We start from the raw sequence: 18,964 nt of genomic DNA, 5'->3' as shown, positions 1-18,964 counted from the left end.
TCTTCAGACAGAATTGAACAGTGCAAAGGCCCAAGGATAAGAGAAAATGCAGGCCACAGTGGGAGCTGAGCAAGAAGGGCAGATAGGGACAGACCAGCTAGGGCACAGTAGGCCTCGTTTTGCAAACTAAGACATCAGTACATCTTTGTGAAGGTAACGAATAACCCTTGAGAGGTTTGAGAGCTTCATCAGCTCACACTGGCTGACTCAAAAAGCAGGTACACATAAGAGGACACCAACATTTCTACTTGGGTAAGTAGATGGACAGGGACAGAGAAGTGACACAGAAGGAGGAGCCAAGATTGTTCTAGGACATGCTGAGTTGAAGTGTGTGTAAGGACATTTAGCAGTCAGCTGGCTATATGGGTCTGGGAGAACAATTTGGGCTGAAGATAAAGATGTGAGAGTCAGGACATAGGTGATGATTTAAGTAATGATTGTGGTCACCATCCAAGTGAGAACAGTAGGAAGAGGGACAAGGACAGATCCCACAATTACTAGGATCTAAGGGTGAGAAAGAGAGAGAACAATCAAGGGGGCAGATAACAGAGATAATGAGGAAACCGGTGTACACAGCATACTAGGTCACTGTGACCTGGCATTATCCTAAACTAGTTTTCAGGTTCCTGATGTTTATGTCAGTCCTCTAGCTACTATGTTCATGCCTTTACCCCATGTGGCTATGAAACTGTAAAACACTTGGAGCTCCGAGATACATTATCTGTTACCTGAACTTCAGTCAATCACCGGTTTGAACCCCAAAACTTGCCCTATCACTGCTTTGATAAATACTCAGGATTTTGGCTTTTATTGAGACCTTGATTTTTGGCGTTTTCATTGTGCCTACTTGTTTCTCTGTGGGACTGACTTGGTTTTATACCTGAACCTGTTATCTATAAATGCCCAGCCCTGGGAAAATACTCTGGTTATACTTTCAGGATTATATATCTAGACGTCATCTGAAATCTTAAATTCTGCCTGGAATAATAAATAAGCCTTCCTTGACATGACTTGGGACCCAAGCCCCATAGCTAAAACAAAGGTCACAAATCCAGGTACGAAGCATCATAGGTAAGGCTTGAAATGGAAAAGCCTCTCAGAATTACCTAGAAAACAAAAAATGAACCCTACTGCAGTAGAGACCATGTCAGGACATACATGGCCACCTAAATACCTATGATGAGAACCACTAATGCCAACTATATCTTGAGTAGGCTGATGTGCCTGGATGACAGGTCTGTATCAGTAAATCCTGAAAACACGAAACATCACATTTCATTTTAGGTTAATTACCATAAAATCTAGCAAGTATTGTTAAAAATTTCAAGAGGAATAGGAAAACTAAGAGTTTTTAATATAACTCCATGAATTTTTAAAAACCAGTGCACTTACCAACATGGATGTTATCTTTAAATGCCACGTCATGGAGCTGAAATATCAGATGGCGGCTAAATTTTTCATCAGTGCTAGAATCCAAGTTGAAAACATCTTCAGCTGAGCACCTTACACTATATAAGTCCTGAAGCGCTCTACAGACATGCTAAAAACACAAAGCGTAAATATTTTTTTTTTATTTTCTATGAACAAAATTCAAGTATCTTGGTACCAGTAAGTTTAACTAATACAAAATCATTAAAAATTAGCTTTACTGGCCAGTGCCGCGGCTCACTAGGCTAATCCTCCGCCTTGTGGCGCCGGCACATGGGGTTCTAGTCCCGGTCGGGGCGCCAGATTCTGTCCCGGTTGCCCCTCTTCCAGGCCAGCTCTCTGCTGTGGCCAGGGAGTACAGTGGAGGATGGCCCAAGTGCTTGGGTCCCGCATCTGCATGGGAGACCAAGAGGAAGCACCTGGCTCCTGATCAGCACAGCATGCCAGCCGTAGCGGCCATTTTGGGGGTGAACCAACGGAAGGAAGACCTTTCTAACTCTGCCTGTCAAAAAAATAATTAGCTTTACTATCAGGTTGTGTACAATATAACTTTACTAATTTATTTATAAACTGAAGACCTGTAATTTTTAAATTATATGTTTATATTTTTTAAAAACTCAGGCTCTCAGGATTGAAGAGGCCTCTTAGCAGCCAAATAATTTGTACATTAACCTCCTCTACAATCACATTAAAAATATTTTAAGCATCTCTTTAAATGTCACCTCTGAGTTTAAAAGTTATTTTTATAGTTCCAATTCTCAGAAAATTTCTCATTTATATTGAACCCAAAACCACTTCCAAGAAACCACCTTTGGTGCTAGAAGACACTGACATGGAAAGCAGTCATGCATTGTGGAAAGGCAGCAAGCACATACTTGGAACAAAAGATTTGAAGTCAGAGGTCTAAGTTTGAGTTCTGGTTTTGACGTTTACCACCTCTAACTTTAACCAAACCTAGATACATTCTTCAACTGCTAAGCAGGAAAAATAGCAGCTAACTTTGGAATCATGAAAGGAGTAAAATAAGAAAACGAGATTAAAGAGTTAGCACAGTGCCTGGCACATGTAAGTGCCTAGAAGTATTGGCTATGCAACCTTAAGACAAGGCACTTCTCCCTAGGCTTCAGTCTTCTCATTTGCAAAATGAAGCCACTAAGAACCTCCAGATAGGGTTATTTGGAGATTAGCCAAAAGGTTTAGCACCACCAAATACTTAGATACCCAACAGTTACGCAATAAACTAGAATTATTAGCTGGGGCCGGCACTGTGGCAGAACAGGTTAACGCCCTGGCCTGAAGCGCTGGCATCCCATACGGGGCAGAGGTTTGAGACTCAGCTGCTCCACTTCCAATCCAGCTCTCTGTCTATTATGGCCTGGGAAAGCAGTAGATGGCCCAAGACCTTGGGCCCCTGCACCCACGTGGGAGACCTGGAAGAAGCTCCTGGCTCCTGACTGGCACAGCTCCGGCCATTGTGGCCCAATGGGGAGTGAACCAACGGGTAGAAGACCTCTCTCTGCCTCTCCTCTGTGTAACTCTTTCAAATAAACAAATCTTTTTTAAAAAAATTAGCATCACTTTGGCATTATTCTAGCACCACACTCCCCTTCATACTTTTCAATTCTCATTTTCTCAAAAGGTGGCCTCAGTGTCCCAGTCTGCATCAAATTCCCCCATGTAGTCCAACTCACTTTCTAGTACTTAGTTACTATTTTACTTGATCATTTACTTGATTGTCTTGATGTTTCCTCTGTATCACAGAGGTTATCCCCCAACATCTAATTTCTCCCTCTTCCCTAGAAACAGAACCACAATTTTTAGCTAAATGGAGGCCAGCTAGAACAAAGATACTTCCCCCACTCTGTTATAATAGGGCACAGGCATGTGTCCAAGTCTTGCCAGTAGGGGGTCAGAAGAAGGTGGTTTGCCACTTTAGGCTTCATTCTTAAAGGGGAGAAGTAGGCGCGGCTCTTCTCCATTCAACTGACTAGAAGGCAGACAACTTGGGGTGAGCCACCTTGGACGGTATCAATAAGGCAACATCTTAGGAACAGCAAAGCAAAAGACTAGTCCCTAACAGTGGAGCCACACTGGATGTTACATGAGACAGAAATAAGGTTGTATCTTGTTTAAATTGCATCTACCCTAGATTAGATTATAAATTCCTTGAACTCAAACTTTAAGCTCACTATTATATTCCCAAGGCAAGGCACTGTGTCTGATGCTTAGCAAAACTTGAAAATATTTTACTAAATGAATAAAGCTGAGTTGTTAGCTTTGGAACTACAGAGAATAAATTTAGGTACCCTAGGTAATATAAGTAATCACACTCTATTAGATTGTCTTTCCCAAGTGAAACTTTAAGTAAACATTTTTTCAGAGTTACAGAGAGGTAGAGCCAGATTGAGAGAAGACTTCCATCCGCTGGTTCACTCCCCAGACGACCACAGCAGCCAGAGCTGAACTGATCTGAATCCAGAGAGCCAGGAGCTGCTTCTGGGTCTCCGACGCGGATGCAAGGGGCAAGGACTTGGGCCATCTTCTACTGCTTTTCCAGGCCATAGCAGAGAGCCGGATTGGACTTGCAGCAGCCGGGACTCGAACCAGCACCCACATGGGATGCTGGCACTTTGGGCCAGGGCTTTAACCTGTTGTGTCACAGTGCTGACCCCTAAATAAACATTTAAGTTCTTTAAATGTAAACATAAAATCATTGTGGAAAATAGCATGGAGGTTCCTCAAAGCACTAAAAATAGAACTACCATGTGACCCAGGCATCCCTCTTCTGGGCATATATCTAAGAGAAATGAAATCGATCTGCCAAAGAGCTAACTGCATGCCCGTGTTTATTGCAGCACTACTCACAATAGCCAGGTGTCCATCAGCGAATGCATGGATAAAGATGTGGGGTATATATCACTATTACTCAGCTATAAAAAAAAAGTCTTGTCATTTCCAACAATGTGGATGCAAGTGGAGGTCAGTATGTTAAGTGAAATAAGCCAAGCACAGAAAAACAAGTATCATATGATCTCATTCATATGTGGACTCTAAAAAAATTAGGTGATCTCACAGAAGTTAAAAATATAATTGTGGTTACAGAGGCTAGAGTAGGAAGTGACAAGGGAGGGATGGGCAAAGGTTGATTGATGGGTACCAGGCTATAGCTAGATAGGAATAAGAAATTCTGGGGTTCTATTACACAGTGGGCTGCAGATAATATTATTTGACTGTATACTTCTCTATTTAAAAAGCAGAAGATGGGATTTTTCCATGTATCATGGGAAAGAAATGTTAATGCTGGAAAAGATAACTCCCCTGACTGGACATTATACAACCACATACATCACGGAACAGCACACGGTACCCCATAAGTATGTACACATGTCTATGCCTTTAACTTTTTAAAAATACTTTATAAAGAAAATTGTATTTAAATAATTTATAGAATCCAGAAGTTAAAAATGTGTGATCGTAGAGGAATGCTACCTGTTGAAAGGCTTTATAAAAGTGGAGCAGCCGGGACCCGAACCAGCACCCACATGGGATGCCAACACTGCAGGTGGCAGCTTTACCTGCTACGCCACAGCGTCTGCCCCATCTACACATTTTTAATACAACTTCATAGAATATAATCTTTAAATTTTTAAAAAATAATCCTAATAGAACTTAGCTGTTCAAACCCACATTATCCTTTTTAGTAACTTCCTGTTTGACGCAGCTCAACTAAAAATACTAGAACTACATTCTTTTTCTGAAAGTTGCTAACAGTGACAATGGTATTTCTAGACAAGGTTTTGTAAACAACTAGCTGCAGAGCACTGGGTAGGAGTCTCTTCTAGGTCTTTCCTCTTTCATGAAGCTACAAGAAAAAAATGCTTTCCAGAATTCCTGCCAGTTCAAACATTCTGATACTACTTTTAGTCCAAGCTTCCTTTAACTTCATTTCTGTATCAATTTTTATAGTACAATTACTTTGCCTGGTCTTTACCAGCATTGGCTATATGTGATGGAGTTTAGAGAATTAACATGTAACTGCAAACCGCAGATAATCCCAACATTTCTATCTTTATGAAGGCTAAAAGAAAAAAAATTCACTTGAGAGGCAGAGTTAAAGAGAGAGGGACAGAGAGAGGTCTTTGATCTACTGGTTCACTCCCCAAATGGCCGAAACGGCTGGAGCTGGGCTGATCTGAAGCCAGGAGCTTCTTCCGTGTCTCTCACACAGTGCAGGGCCCACACACTTGGGCCATCTTTTACTGCTTTCCCAGGCTATCAGCAGGGAGCTGGATCAGAAGCAGAGCAGCCAGGACTTGAACTAGCGCCCATATGAGATGCTGGTGCCACAGGCAGATGCTTAAACTACTACACCACAGCGCCAGCCCCTCAAGGCTTTTTTTTTTTTTAAATCCAGGTATAGTAATAGTACAAAATATGTGGACATAAGTTGGACTTTTCACAGTTTACCACAGAAGTGATATTTAAAAATCAAAGTCACAAGGAAAAGTCACAAGAAAAGGAGGAGAAACGTTACGTAGATAGGACTGAGTAACTGAATGAAGAGATGAATGGACAGCTACAAAGAAAAAAAATTTGAGTCTCCCATTTACCTCAATGAGTAATGCAACCATCTTTTTCCCGTCAGCTCCTGGATTGGCAGGTTTGTTAAATTCCAAATCAAAATAAAGCTTGCACACAGCACTTTCAGGAATAACTTCATAGCAGTGCAAGAGATTTTTTCTAAATTGAATAATTCAAAAGTATTATTTATATTTGTACCTTTTGAATGATGGAAGTTGATCTGATCAAGTACTGTGTTAACTATGCTTAAGTACAGGTAACTAGGAAATAATGACAAGATAACATGAACCTGTTCACAACAGGTTTCCGGCTCATAGTGTCAACAATTTCTATTAAATAAGATTTAACAATCATACTCAGTTAACATTACTTAACTGGAAAACAGTCAATCCTATAGTGTTATTCATTACACAGATGATTTTGATCATGTATAATATTTCTGTATTTTGTTTTGGTGTCACTATGAAATAAATTGAGAAAACAATGTTCTTTCTCAAACTGGGATCCCAGAAAGATATACTCTTGGGATTCCATGAATTCTCCATAAGAACTGTAAAATTTTATGTTAGGAAGATAATATTTTTAAAGTGGTAAAAAATTCTAAATTAGCTGATTTCAATAAACTTCCAGTGCTCATATTTCTAGTTATATTCTTGTTGGTATACAGAGGATTACTTTCACATGGCTTATTAAGAATAGACACTAGCCTAGTAAATAAATGATATGTGGGCTAAGTCAAGTTCAGCTGGCCTCCTTTACAAATAAAAGGTTTGCAGTAATTTGAAGAAAAGTGAAAGAATTGTATCATCACATGGCATGGGTAGGATTGGATCTCAACACATACTCTGAAGCAGTCAGCATCATCTTTATGTTGCACGAAGAGATTTAGTTTCAGCAAAATATCTTTCATGTTATCTTAATGACTTTAATTCAACTCCACCTGGCACTGCATGTATGTAGACGTAAGTAAATCTACATGGTGTTGCATGTTTACAAACACAAAACTACTCAAGCAACTTTGTAATAAAAGTACTTTTAAGTCAATACAAGGCATCCATATTGACTCTTTTCCATACACAAGTCTGAAACATAGTTGAATAGGTCACTCAGATAAAGCAGGTATTACATAATATGAGTATTCATTTATGATTAATAGTACAATTTAATATGTATTTGAAAAAGGATTTCTTTTGGATACATGAACAGGTGTTTGCACGATTTTCTTCAACACTTGGTGAGACAACTGCGTGATGCCATGAGGAGAACTGCAGAGAATTAATCTGGAAAGAAATAACTAACCATGTAGTCAAGAACTGTGAAAGCTAATCCAGCCTCAATTTCACCAAAATTTCTAGATTTGGTAAATATAACTTTAATGTGTTGTTCTGTTACAAACAACTTACCGGGATTTATAGTAAAACCAAAGCTGAGCATAGGTTGTTACAAGATAAATACGTTGTCCGTCTCCCATTTTGTATTCCAAAGCAAATACATGAACATCCTATATAAAATAAAAAATATTCAAAAAAGTAAAAAAAAATCTAAATTCAACTGTAGCTACTGAATTTTATTCAATTTTCAGATTTTTAAAAATACCAGGTTCTGAAACAGAAGTTCAAAAATTGATTTATTTGAAAGGCAGAGTTATAGACCGAGATCTTCCATCCACTGGTTCATTCCCCAAATGCCTGCAAACTCAAGTTTAAGAAATCTTATAGATCTATAAAAAATTTAAAATGAGGCAATTACCTGTTTACAGCTTTTAACGAAATTAAAAGCTTCAGTTTGACGACGAAATAGCTTCCAAATGGAGGGCGGTTGCTCTGGCCTGGACAGGCTTGGTCTATACACTGAGCACAGTGGTTTCCTCTTGTAATGAGATGCTCGCTCCTCAATCTGCTTCAGTTTTTCTTCCCACTTTCTATTCATTGGTTCAGAAGGCAAGAACAATTCCTACGCCATGTGATCTTTCTATCGATTACTGCTAAAAGCAAAAAGACTATTAGTTTCTTTATTTAGAATTTTTGTTTGATTAGATTTCAAAACTCATTTCCTGGCACTTATTTTCTTGTGGGCTTTATATTTTATTCTTTGGATGGAGGGTTTTTTTTGTTTTGTTTTGTTTTGTTTTTCTTTCTTTTTTTTTTTTTTTTTTTGACAGGCAGAGTGGACAGTGAGAGAGAGACAGAGAGAAAGGTCTTCCTTTTGCCGTTGGTTCACCCTCCAATGGCTGCCGCCACAGGTGCACTGCGGCCGGCGTGCCGCACTGATCCGAAGCCAGGACCCAGGTGCTTCTCCTGGTCTCCCATGGGGGTGCAGGGCCCAAGCACTTGGGCCATCCTCCACTGCACTCCCAGGCCACAGCAGAGAGCTGGCCTGGAAGAGGGGCAACCAGGACAGAATCCGGCACCCTGACCGGGACAAGAACCCCGTGTGCCAGCGCCGCAAGGCGGAGGATTAGCCTATTGAGCCACGGCGCCGGCCTATGTGCCAATGTTAAGCCATGGTGCTGTCTAAAATACATCATTGGTTTTCACATTTAATCATCAAATTGTTGTATATATCTTTATACTTACAAGGGTTTCCAAATAGTTTACTCAAACAAACCAACTGATTAAGGTAGATTTTATTCTTACTTTATTAAACACTTCCTATGTCAGTATTGCATTTTTCAGAGTTTCAACACAATTAGTAGTCTTTTAGCTATTATTTTATGAAACTCTAAACCATACAGATTTTGCATGCAATATTGTAACACAGATTATCTTTTAATGTAATGCACCACTTTAAGAGATTAAGGAAAGAGAAAAGAGTGACCATATTAACAGATAAAACAGCTCTTTTCAAGTCAAACAAAATCTTAACACATTTAGAATAAATGGGAATTTCCTTGATACTTACGAAAACATACATTTCATGATGAAACACTGAAAAATTCCTTTAAATTTTGAAACTAGGTAAAAATGTTAATTATCTTATTTGAGGTCTTCAATGCAAAAAATACAAAAAAGAAAACCTGTTGATTTGAAATGCTTATACATATATATACATACACAAATCTCATGATATGTTCAAATATATGCAAGCTTTCTGCAAAAGCATGCTAAATGAGAAATTCAGAATTAATTTCAAAAACCAAAGAAATAAATTGAAATTTAAAAAAAATTGAAATTGATTTATCTGTTTTCTCATACTATCCCTCCACAACTTATGATTATAAAAAGGAAATGACAAAGAATTATGAGATTGTAGAGACTGGTTAATAGCTTGCTTTGATGAGAGTGGATAATATATGTGCATTTCACCCAAGCTCTACAATGAAATTGATAAGGAGAGTGCATCCTATATGCCAAGATGCCAAAAGAAGAAGGCCCTCAATGTCACTACTTGAAGAATTTGATATATGACCCTGAAATTTAGAACACACATGGTCCACTGGCTGTCTACTGGATAGAAATCTAGAAAACATAAGAGGAGAGGTGACAAGCTGCTTGAGTGAGGAATGAAAATTAGGCGACTTATTTAAGGTCAGCCTGTGTCCCAGAGTTTGCTCCGTTTTCAGGGGGATTAGTACTTTCCAAGAATGAGATATGAGCCTTGGAGAAGAAAGATCTGGCTTACAGCTGTTTTGACCCCTGTCTAAAATGATCAAATGGTGATGTTTAAGTAAGTCTATGCCACTCTGAATACTTAGAGACTAAAGCCTAGTACAGAAACAGAAGTTTCTGATAGTTTTAGTAAGAGGGGAACCAGAAGGGGCTTCTGTGGAACTTGTGAAAGCACATTACAGTGACTTTAAACATCTGCCAGGCTCAAGCTTATTAAAGCCAAACATAAAATTTGTTTTAAGTTAAAGCACTCAGACATCTTAAATTTTCTTTGAAGTAATTGAACAAATAATCAGTTTTTTTTTAATTTAAAAAATTGGCAAGATAATTTTTTTTTAAAGGTTAGTCATCAAATGCTTTATTAAGGCATTTAGAATAATCATTAAAGGGACTGCTTGTAGTACTCCACTTCACAGATGGGCAAACTGAGGCAAAGTGTCATACTACTATTGTTTCAGTTATGCAGTTCACTAAAACAAGGACAGTGCACTTCATAAGTTCTCTATTCGCAGACCAAAGTTCCTTCCTGCTTTGAGCAATGAGAGAAATTATGGTGTTGCTGAGATTGTTATGTGGTGATTGCTTTTTTTTTTATCTTTTATTTAATGAATATAAATTTCCAAAGTACGACTCATGTGTTACAATGGCTTCCCCCCCCCATACCGTCCCTCCCACCCACAACCCTCCCCTTTCCCACTCCCTCTCCCCTTCCATTCACATCAAGATTCATTTTCGATTATCTTAATATACAGAAGATCAGCTTAGTATACCTTAAGTAAGTATTTCAACAGTTTGCTCCCACACAGAAACATAAAGTGAAAAATAATAGATGATTTTTTTTACATGATGATGAAATCAGATCAGACCTATTGTCATGTTTAATCCCAGTGAGAGTCAAGTTGGGAATTGATAATTTCTTTTTTTTCTTTTTTTTTTTTTTACAGAAGATCAGTTTAGTGTACATTAAGTAAAGATTTCAATCGTTTGCACCCCCATAGAAACACAGATTTCGTGATAGGAAATTTCCACACCTGATGTCAAAACTTATTTTAAAGACATAGCAGGGATGGGCATTTGGCACAGTGATTAAGATGTCATGGGTTGTTTCTGTTCCATGTAAGAGTGCTCTTTGAGTTCTGGCTGCTCCACTGCAGATTCCCTGAGAGACAGTGGATAATGACTCAAGCCTTGGTTCCCTTCGACCTACATGGGATACCTGGGTTGAGTTCCAGGTTCCCAGTTTGGGCTGGCTGCAGCTTCACATGTTATGGGCATTTGGGGTGTGGACCTGCAGATCAGAGAACTCTATCTGGCACACTCTTTCTCCCTCTCTCTTGCCCTGTCTTTCTGCCCTGCAAGTAAGATCAAATAAATAAGTATAAGAAAGAGGTCACATAATTCATCCATGTATGAGGATCCTTCAAAAACTTAAGATGAAATTGGAGTTAAAGATAAATTTATTTGGTACAAAAATATTTTGAAATCCATGCATAGCTTTTCAAGACACACATTTTTCATTAATTTTTTTGTGAGCCCCTCGTGTGTATTGATTTTAAATTTTATTTTGCAACAGAAGAAACATGTTTTATGTTCAATATCTATGACCTTTTTGAAGTCCATGGATAATACATTTACAAAAGCTATGTTAGAAATCAAAGGAAAACAATGGTCTATTGACTCCAGTTAATAAATTATCCTAGAATAACTGGGAATAGGGGATGTAGAGCCTCATTCACCTCACATAATGCATAAAATAAATTCCTGGTGAATTAAAAACAGTGATTTCAGGATAGAAATATAAAACTTATTGAAAATCGAATAGGAAAATATTATTAACTAAGAGTGAAGACAATTTTTTCTCTTGAAAAAGATAACAGAAGAATGCACTAAAAAGAAAATATTGAGTAAATTTTGATTTTGTTAACATTACAAATCCCAACACAACAGATGACTGCATAAACAAAGAGGGGGGAAATGCTGTAGAGTATGAAAAGATATGTACAATACTGGGATCTATAGACCAGCTTTTAAACTAGAAAAAATAGCAGTTGATGTGAGAAGATAGCTGAATGGCCAGCAAACACATGAAAAAAATGTGTTGACTGGAGCTACATTTAAATACTATTTGACAACTGCTGGATCCCAAGGAATGCTAACATCTAGTAATATCAATGTGGGTAAGGATATGGAGACATAGAAAATCTTATATACTATTGGTTGGGAGTACAAGTTTGTAGAATCAGAAAATATTTGGAGAAACTTCTCAACAACTGGTAAAGTTCAAGATGTTATACTCTACAACACAACTATTCTCCTTAATGGGTCCTAGAAAAACTAATACATGAACACAATAAGACATGCGTAAGAATGTTAATTGTGGCTTTAGAAACAGCTGTCAGACGTCTAGATCAACACATTTGGTTGGATTCATAAATATATTATTCTACTAAGTTAAACAAAATGAATGAACCTGGAAATAGAAGACAGTATGATGCAGAATGGAAGAAAGTGGAATTATTTTAAAAGGAATGCAGAATAATCAAGGAAAACAATATAGAACAATATTGAAAATATTAGCAATAAGAGTAAACACAATAAAAAGTACTATGTTCTCACTTGTGCATTACATAATCAATTCTCTGACTGCCCATTCCCACCTAAGTCTTCTTTGTAACATCATAAAAGCATAGCTCTTAAATGTATTTAATTTAGCTCCTAGGTCTTTCAGAATATCTTACATAATCCCAAAGTTAGTCTGAAATATTTAAATAAGTCTAGGTCAAGACTTCTTTACTATTTTAAGAAATGCTGGAGTTATAAGATGTCACCTGATTTTACTTTTCTGTTCCACAAGTCTGTACATATTCTTTTATTTTTTTAAGAAAATTGGGTTCAATTAGGGTATTAATTCTTTGGTTCAGTTATTATTAATCAGTCATGGTTAATTGTTTTTAAACAATACTATATCCAACTAATAGGATAGAAAATGATAGTTTCTTGATTACCTGAAAACAGACTGAACTAATTATATTTTTGTCTGCAATATAAAAACAAAATCAGGAGTGGCCTACATTTAAATATGGATTAAGATACCTGAATCCCATATGAGAATTCCTGGGTCCTCTACCAGGCTTTGGTTCCTGAATCTAGCTTCCTGCTAATGTAGACCTTAACATGTAGTGGTGATGGGTCAAGTATTTGGTTTCCATCCCCATAAAGGAGACCTGGATTGAGTTCTTGGCTCCAAGCTTCAGCCTTGGCACAACCTCAGAAGTACTGCACATTTGAGGAATGAACTGGAAGAATGGAGTTCTTTCTCTGTCTCCCAGTATTATAAATTAATTAAATGATTAAGTAGAAATAAATCAAGGTAAGAAGTTATTAGTGAGTTGACAAGGTACTGTTAAAACCTATAATATTTAATCCTTCTATTTATTAGAAAGCAATGAAAAGGTAAATGAATGACTAGCTATAGAAAACAGAACAAGGTTGTTCCTTAGAGAAAAGGAAAATTCTTTTCCATTACATTGATCCTTTTAATACACACCTGTAGCAAAGTTTGTTTGCAGAAGCTCAACTACAGATGATTGTAAGAGAAAGAATAAACTTACCACTAGTCTCAAGTAGTAGTACAAAGCTGAATATTACAAGGCATATTTAACAGGCAGTATTTTGGAATAAAGTAGAAAAACCTAAAAGGAATATTATAGTATTAAATATTTATTCATACACTTTCAAATTAACTAGAAAAGCCTTGAGTTTCCTAAAGCATAGAAGTGATAAAAGTTTGATGATCCAGAAATATTATTTACCCCGATTTAACCATTATATATTTGTATCTATCAAATTATGGCAATGTACTCTGTAAATATAGTTAATTATTATGTTTCAATTAAAAATTTTAAAACAAGAAAGTCAGTGAATCATGACATCAGAATTTGATTTTATGTTATTTTAGTTTTCAATAAAACAAATAACAAGTTATTTTGATATTGACAAATTATTTTAATCTGTTTTTCATATTATGAAAATGAAAACTATGTAGTTTGAGTATTACCAATTTGATGAAGAGACTTTTTATATCACTCTCTCTTTACATTATTACATACCACCCAAATGAGTTTGAAAATTATCTCTTCCTTGGAACTTACGAGTAATTCAGAGCATGTCTTTTGCTATACTTTTAAAAAGTGAATAATCTAACTTTACTTTTATTTGTGTCTGAGCCAAACTTTAAAGGATTATGTTCTTAATCTTGACATTCAAAGGAAACATCCTGCTATGTTGTAAATGTTCCAGCAGGATTAAGGAGGGTGACTGCAGTGTCTCTAAGAGCTCTCCAACCTGTCTTCAATATGCTCATTTCTCAGTGGTGGGGCAGGGCGGGCTATAGTCTCCAAGCCCTTGACCTCACCAAAGAAATCAGATATGCCAAAGTGTGCTTACATTTAATTTATTAAGTAACAGGGAACAATTGCTGCATTTTTCTTTTTTGCTTGTACCACATTCTTCCCCAGAACTCTCAGTGATGCTGAAATGGAAATATGAAATGTATAAAGTCATAAATATTTTTCTTTACAAATTGTAAGTAGAAATTAAGTAACAGTACATGTAAAAAAACCATGATCACTTATCATGTATTCTAATACTTTTGCTATTTAGCCTATTTGTTATACTTAATATATTCAAAGAATATATATTATCTAGGAATTACACATAGAGATTATATGTATACTTTTAATGTAGGTTAGTAAGAAATCCTATTATACTTTCTGACTTGACTATATTAGGATGAGGCTGAGCTGACCAAATTATAGGATATGAAATGCTAATTGGAATTCCAAAAATGAATATATAGACAGATTGAAGGGAAATATTTAAGGTTGGAAAAATATATGATAGGTTCCTTTACAGGGACAGGAATTTAATTTCCCTGCATTGATGGGCCGAGATGTGAAATTACTTAATATTTTTTTTTTTTTTTTTTTTTTTGACAGGCAGAGTGGACAGTGAGAGAGAGAGACAGAGAGAGAAAGGTCTTCCTTTGCCGTTGGTTCACCCTCCAATGGCCGCCGCTGCAGCCGGCGCACCGCGCTGATCCTGGCAGGAGCCAGGAGCCAGGTGCTTTTCCTGGTCTCCCATGGGGTGCAGGGCCCAAGCACCTGGGCCATCCTCCACTGCACTCCCTGGCCATAGCAGAGAGCTGGCCTGGAAGAGGGGCAACCGGGACAGAATCCGGCGCCCCAACCGGGAATAGAACCCGGTGTGCCGGCGCCGCTAGGTGGAGGATTAGCCTATTGAGCCACGGCGCCGGCTTGAAATTACTTAATATTATGACTTTTGTGTTTTATTATAGAGAAGTTAAAATTGTAGTTGAAATACTAATGTAGGGGATTTTCATCAGCTATCTAATTCAACTATTGATTAACAAGTGTTAAACTTTCCTTTGACTTCACAACTGCTGAAATTCATCATAAAGTCAAAGCTATATTGTGACAACTATGCATCAAATGCTTTTTTTTTTCTCCTTTTCCTTTTAACCAAAAGAAATCTTGAGCTTTCTCTACAAATGACCATGTCAAATCTGTTGATGGCAGATTTAGTGGCTAACAGGAAGACACTCTTTAAAGAAAGCCAGGAAGTAATGAAGTAAGTTGAAAAAGAAAAATAGGGTATATTTTGCCAGCTAGCAAAGCATTAGGAAACTGAAAGCATTGAATCAGTTAATCCAGTTCACTCTTGGCTTGGCTTTGTTTGCGAAAAATCGAATCTTTCCGTTGTGGCTTTGTAGAAGCTTGTTAGGTGAGGCAGAAAAATGAATGAGATTTGAGTTCCTGCTTTATGAGAAGCCTACACTGTCCCTACCATTTTTCTCCACCATTTGTCTTTTTGATGTCCAGACTTGTGTGGCTAGCAAGCTGGGGAAAAGTTGCTTTTATTGCTTTTGAGTATTAAAGTTTTTGCAAAAAGCCTAATTTTTGACCTGTAGTGTTTTGAAGGCCTTTTCAGATGATCTCTCACAGGTATTTTTTTTGGCATTTTTTAAACTTTTATTTAATAAATATAAATTTCCAAAGTACAGCTTTTGGATTGCAATGGCTTCCCCCCCCCCATAACTTCCCTCCCACCTGCAACCCTCCCATCTCCCGCTCCCTCTCCCATTCACATCAATATTCATTTTCAATTATCTTTATATACATATCCATTTAGTATATATTAAGCAAAGATCCCACAGGTATTTTTAAGAGTTGGTTTTGCATGCAGTGTGTGTGTGTGTCTCTCTGCACACATGCACAGCATCACCGTATCCTATTACATGCTGACAGGTTATCTATAGACACAGAAGTATGGAAAGGTTTTTAACTGTAAATACGTTATGATGCATCATACATATTTCATTTTGGTGATATAGGATTGAGGGACAGATGTATATTAAATGGTGTACACAGAGAAACTTCCGCCTTCAGAAACAATGTTTCTGTGAGTATATATACATGTATATGTATATATATATTCTTCAAATATATTAACTATAACAAATAAGCTAAATAAGAAAATTATTGGCCCAGAACACATTATATTTAATAAAGGATTATGGTATTTCATATATACTGTTACTTAATTTCCACTTAAATATATATGTGTATATTTTTTACTCTGTAGGTATAGATGTATTTTATATTTTTCTGTGCATACAAATATGTAACCTTGGACATCTCTCTTAAAGACAGAACCAAACAATAGCATACTGGTGCCTTCGCAGCTTGTGCTAGATAAAGATCAGAATTTCAAAAGGGTCAGAGTGAAAGCACATGGAATAATACATATTTGATCAAAATTTACTTGTAGGCTAAGAAATGATTGGCAGAGAACAAGCAATATTAAGCACTAAGCTCTGCTCAGAGAAAGCATAGTGAGTACATAGCCAAGAATGCCATCTGTTGAATATGAAATTCTTGGATCAAGACATTATAGATACATTTCCCCAAACAGCAGGGACAGAAGTCGTTCTGGAAACAAAATCACAACAGGGTTGCAGAAATGCCAAGTGAGAAAGAAGCAAATAACTGTTCACTGCATTGTGGGGATCAGACTTCCTTACTGCTAGTGCAGAGTGTGATTAAATATGTGGCATGGTTCGTGATGGTGATAGTAAATAAACGTACAGCAGGTAGTAACCATGTTCGAATAATGTCAAAATCAGTATGTCATGAGTAGCCATGAGTAGTTCAAAATCTTTTTACCCTGGATGGTATCCACACCTTAGTCTCCCTCAGAATACATTGTGCTCCACGTCGCTCATTATGTTTTATAAAGATAATAGAATGGTAGCTGTGTGATCCTCTGTGGGAAGGTTTATATAAAGAGGCTGATACATAACACTTGTCCCTAAGGTAAAACTCAAGTGCAATTCTTCATGTTTGCAATTGGTCCTGGAATTCTTAGAAAAGCAATATTTTCAGTATATGCTCTTAGTACAATGAACCTGCATCTTCTTGGGAGTGGCAGTTGATATCTAGGGATAGACAGTTCTTGACATGGAAATGACCTGTGCTAATGGGGAATGTCAGAGAACGGCAGGTAGGAATAGTGACACACACAACAAGAGAAATATCAGTGGATATACAGATGTTAGGGATAGCACCCTGATTCCCTTATGGCACATATTGTGGAAAGTTAGAAACCAATATGAAAGGGACTAAAACATTGTTTATTTCAGGATCTCATCTTAATTGTCACATTTTTCTTTCTTAAATAAAAATAATTTTTTAAACTTTTACCTTGGAAATTTCTGTACTTCCTGTTACTTTCCTAGAGCATCACACAGTCAGTATTTGTTAACACATAGGAATTGCTGAATAATTTATTAATGGAAGATCCGAGAGGATCATACGATAAAAATGCTCTTACGTACTTGACTTGTATTAACTCATTTAATTTTTTTTAAAGATTTTATTTAATTATTTGAGAGGTAGAGTTACAGACAGTGAGAGGGAGAGACAGACAGAAAGGTCTTCCATCCACTGGTTCACTCCCCAAATAGCCACAACAGCTGGAGCTGACCCGATCTGAAGCCAGGAACCAGTAGTTTCTTCCGGGTCTTCCACCTTGTGTAGGGACCCAAATGTTGGGCCATCTTCTACTGCTTTCCCAGGCCATAGCAGAATGGGATCAGAAGATGAGCAGATGGGACTAGAACTGGTGCCCACATGGGATGCTGGTGCCGCAGGCAGATGATTAACCTACTGTGCCACAGTGCCGACCCCTCATTTAATTCTTATAAAGATCATGAGGAGTAGATGCTATTAAAGTCTATAATTGCTTTTGTGAGAAAACTAAGGTAGAAATTTTAGGGAAATGCCAGAGGTCACTCTTTAAATTGGTTGGAAAACAATTCTCTTTCTCCAGATTCTGTGCTTCTAGCTACTACTCTGTTATATACGAAAAAGGTCACGGTGAACTTGTAACATACGTTTTCAGAGCCCTAGTGGGCACTATTTGTCTCTCATGATGGGACAGAGCATCCACTGGGGATGATAGTTCCCTGTTATTGTTCATTTGGAGGGACCCAGGAAGCCATTTGCTTCTGGGAATTTTGAGAGATGTGAAGGACTTTAAGAGTTCTTGTTGATACTTCTCTCAACAGATTACAAGCAATATTAATAGTAGCATAGTTACTTGGATGAAATCAGATTTATAAAACAATCACTTAATTAGAGCTTAGTTACTTAATTTTCTCTGAGCCGTTTATTATATATCATACATACCATAAATTTTTCTTTGTGTGTTATATTTGTATATGCCTCTCTCTTCATGGGTTTCATGAAGGCAACAGTCATTATCTAAGGGTATTTTTAATTTCAACCACTACTAATGAAAAAAAAAGTCACAGGTATTGGTAATAACTACCAAGATTAGCAATGAAAGGAACATCTCACAAATGATTTGACTTAAAACATTGTTTCTGGAAACTTTAAAATACATATTTGAAATAAAAATATAAAATGGTGTATTTACTTCTTAGATTTTCTGTACACATACCTGCCATCTTTTTTATATACTCAACTTATTGCAAGTCAGACTTTTAAAATAAATAATTATAATTTTTTTCACTTACCTAGTAGAGGATAATGAGTTTCATAAGCTTAAATGTTTTCAATGATGATATTAAAATATGGGTTTATGCCCCACTATTTATTTTAGTTATGAGATACAGTTTATAATGTGTCACATACCAAAATATCTTACACTTTAAGTATTCTATATTACTTCCTTATACAGTTTGTTTACACTACATTTTTGAACTATTTTGAACATGTTATCTTGTAATTATGACTCAGTCAGAA

The 18,964-nt window shown here is 36.9% G+C and overlaps 1 protein-coding gene across 11 annotated transcripts in view; it reads right to left on the bottom strand.

The window, feature by feature from the left end:
* LOC149127789 (DNA-directed primase/polymerase protein-like) overlaps positions 1 to 8,072 on the bottom strand; it is a 36,295-nt gene extending 28,223 nt beyond the window's left edge. For 4 of the 11 annotated variants that reach the window (XM_089325591.1, XM_089325590.1, XM_089325589.1 and 1 more), the window contains exons 1-4: positions 7,759 to 8,017; positions 7,413 to 7,510; positions 6,039 to 6,168; positions 1,393 to 1,540 (exon numbers count right to left, since the gene is read on the bottom strand). In XM_089325591.1, coding sequence (XP_089181717.1) covers positions 1,393 to 1,540; positions 6,039 to 6,168; positions 7,413 to 7,510; positions 7,759 to 7,938 — 556 coding nt within the window. In that variant the 5' untranslated portion in view covers positions 7,939 to 8,017. Of the gene's footprint in view, positions 1 to 1,392; positions 1,541 to 6,038; positions 6,169 to 7,412; positions 7,511 to 7,758 lie in introns of all 11 variants that reach the window. The other 7 variants (XR_016228978.1, XR_016228977.1, XM_089325588.1 and 4 more) reach the window with 5 other exon arrangements.
* Positions 8,073 to 18,964: the final 10,892 nt, after the last annotated feature.

Source organism: Oryctolagus cuniculus, chromosome 2 (genome assembly GCF_051225735.1).
Source record: "Oryctolagus cuniculus isolate XC-2025 breed Fujian yellow rabbit chromosome 2, ASM5122573v1, whole genome shotgun sequence".
NCBI classification, from domain to species: domain Eukaryota; kingdom Metazoa; phylum Chordata; class Mammalia; order Lagomorpha; family Leporidae; genus Oryctolagus; species Oryctolagus cuniculus.
Note: the sequence above shows the minus strand (reverse complement) of the source record. Positions and strands in the feature narration are given on the sequence as shown.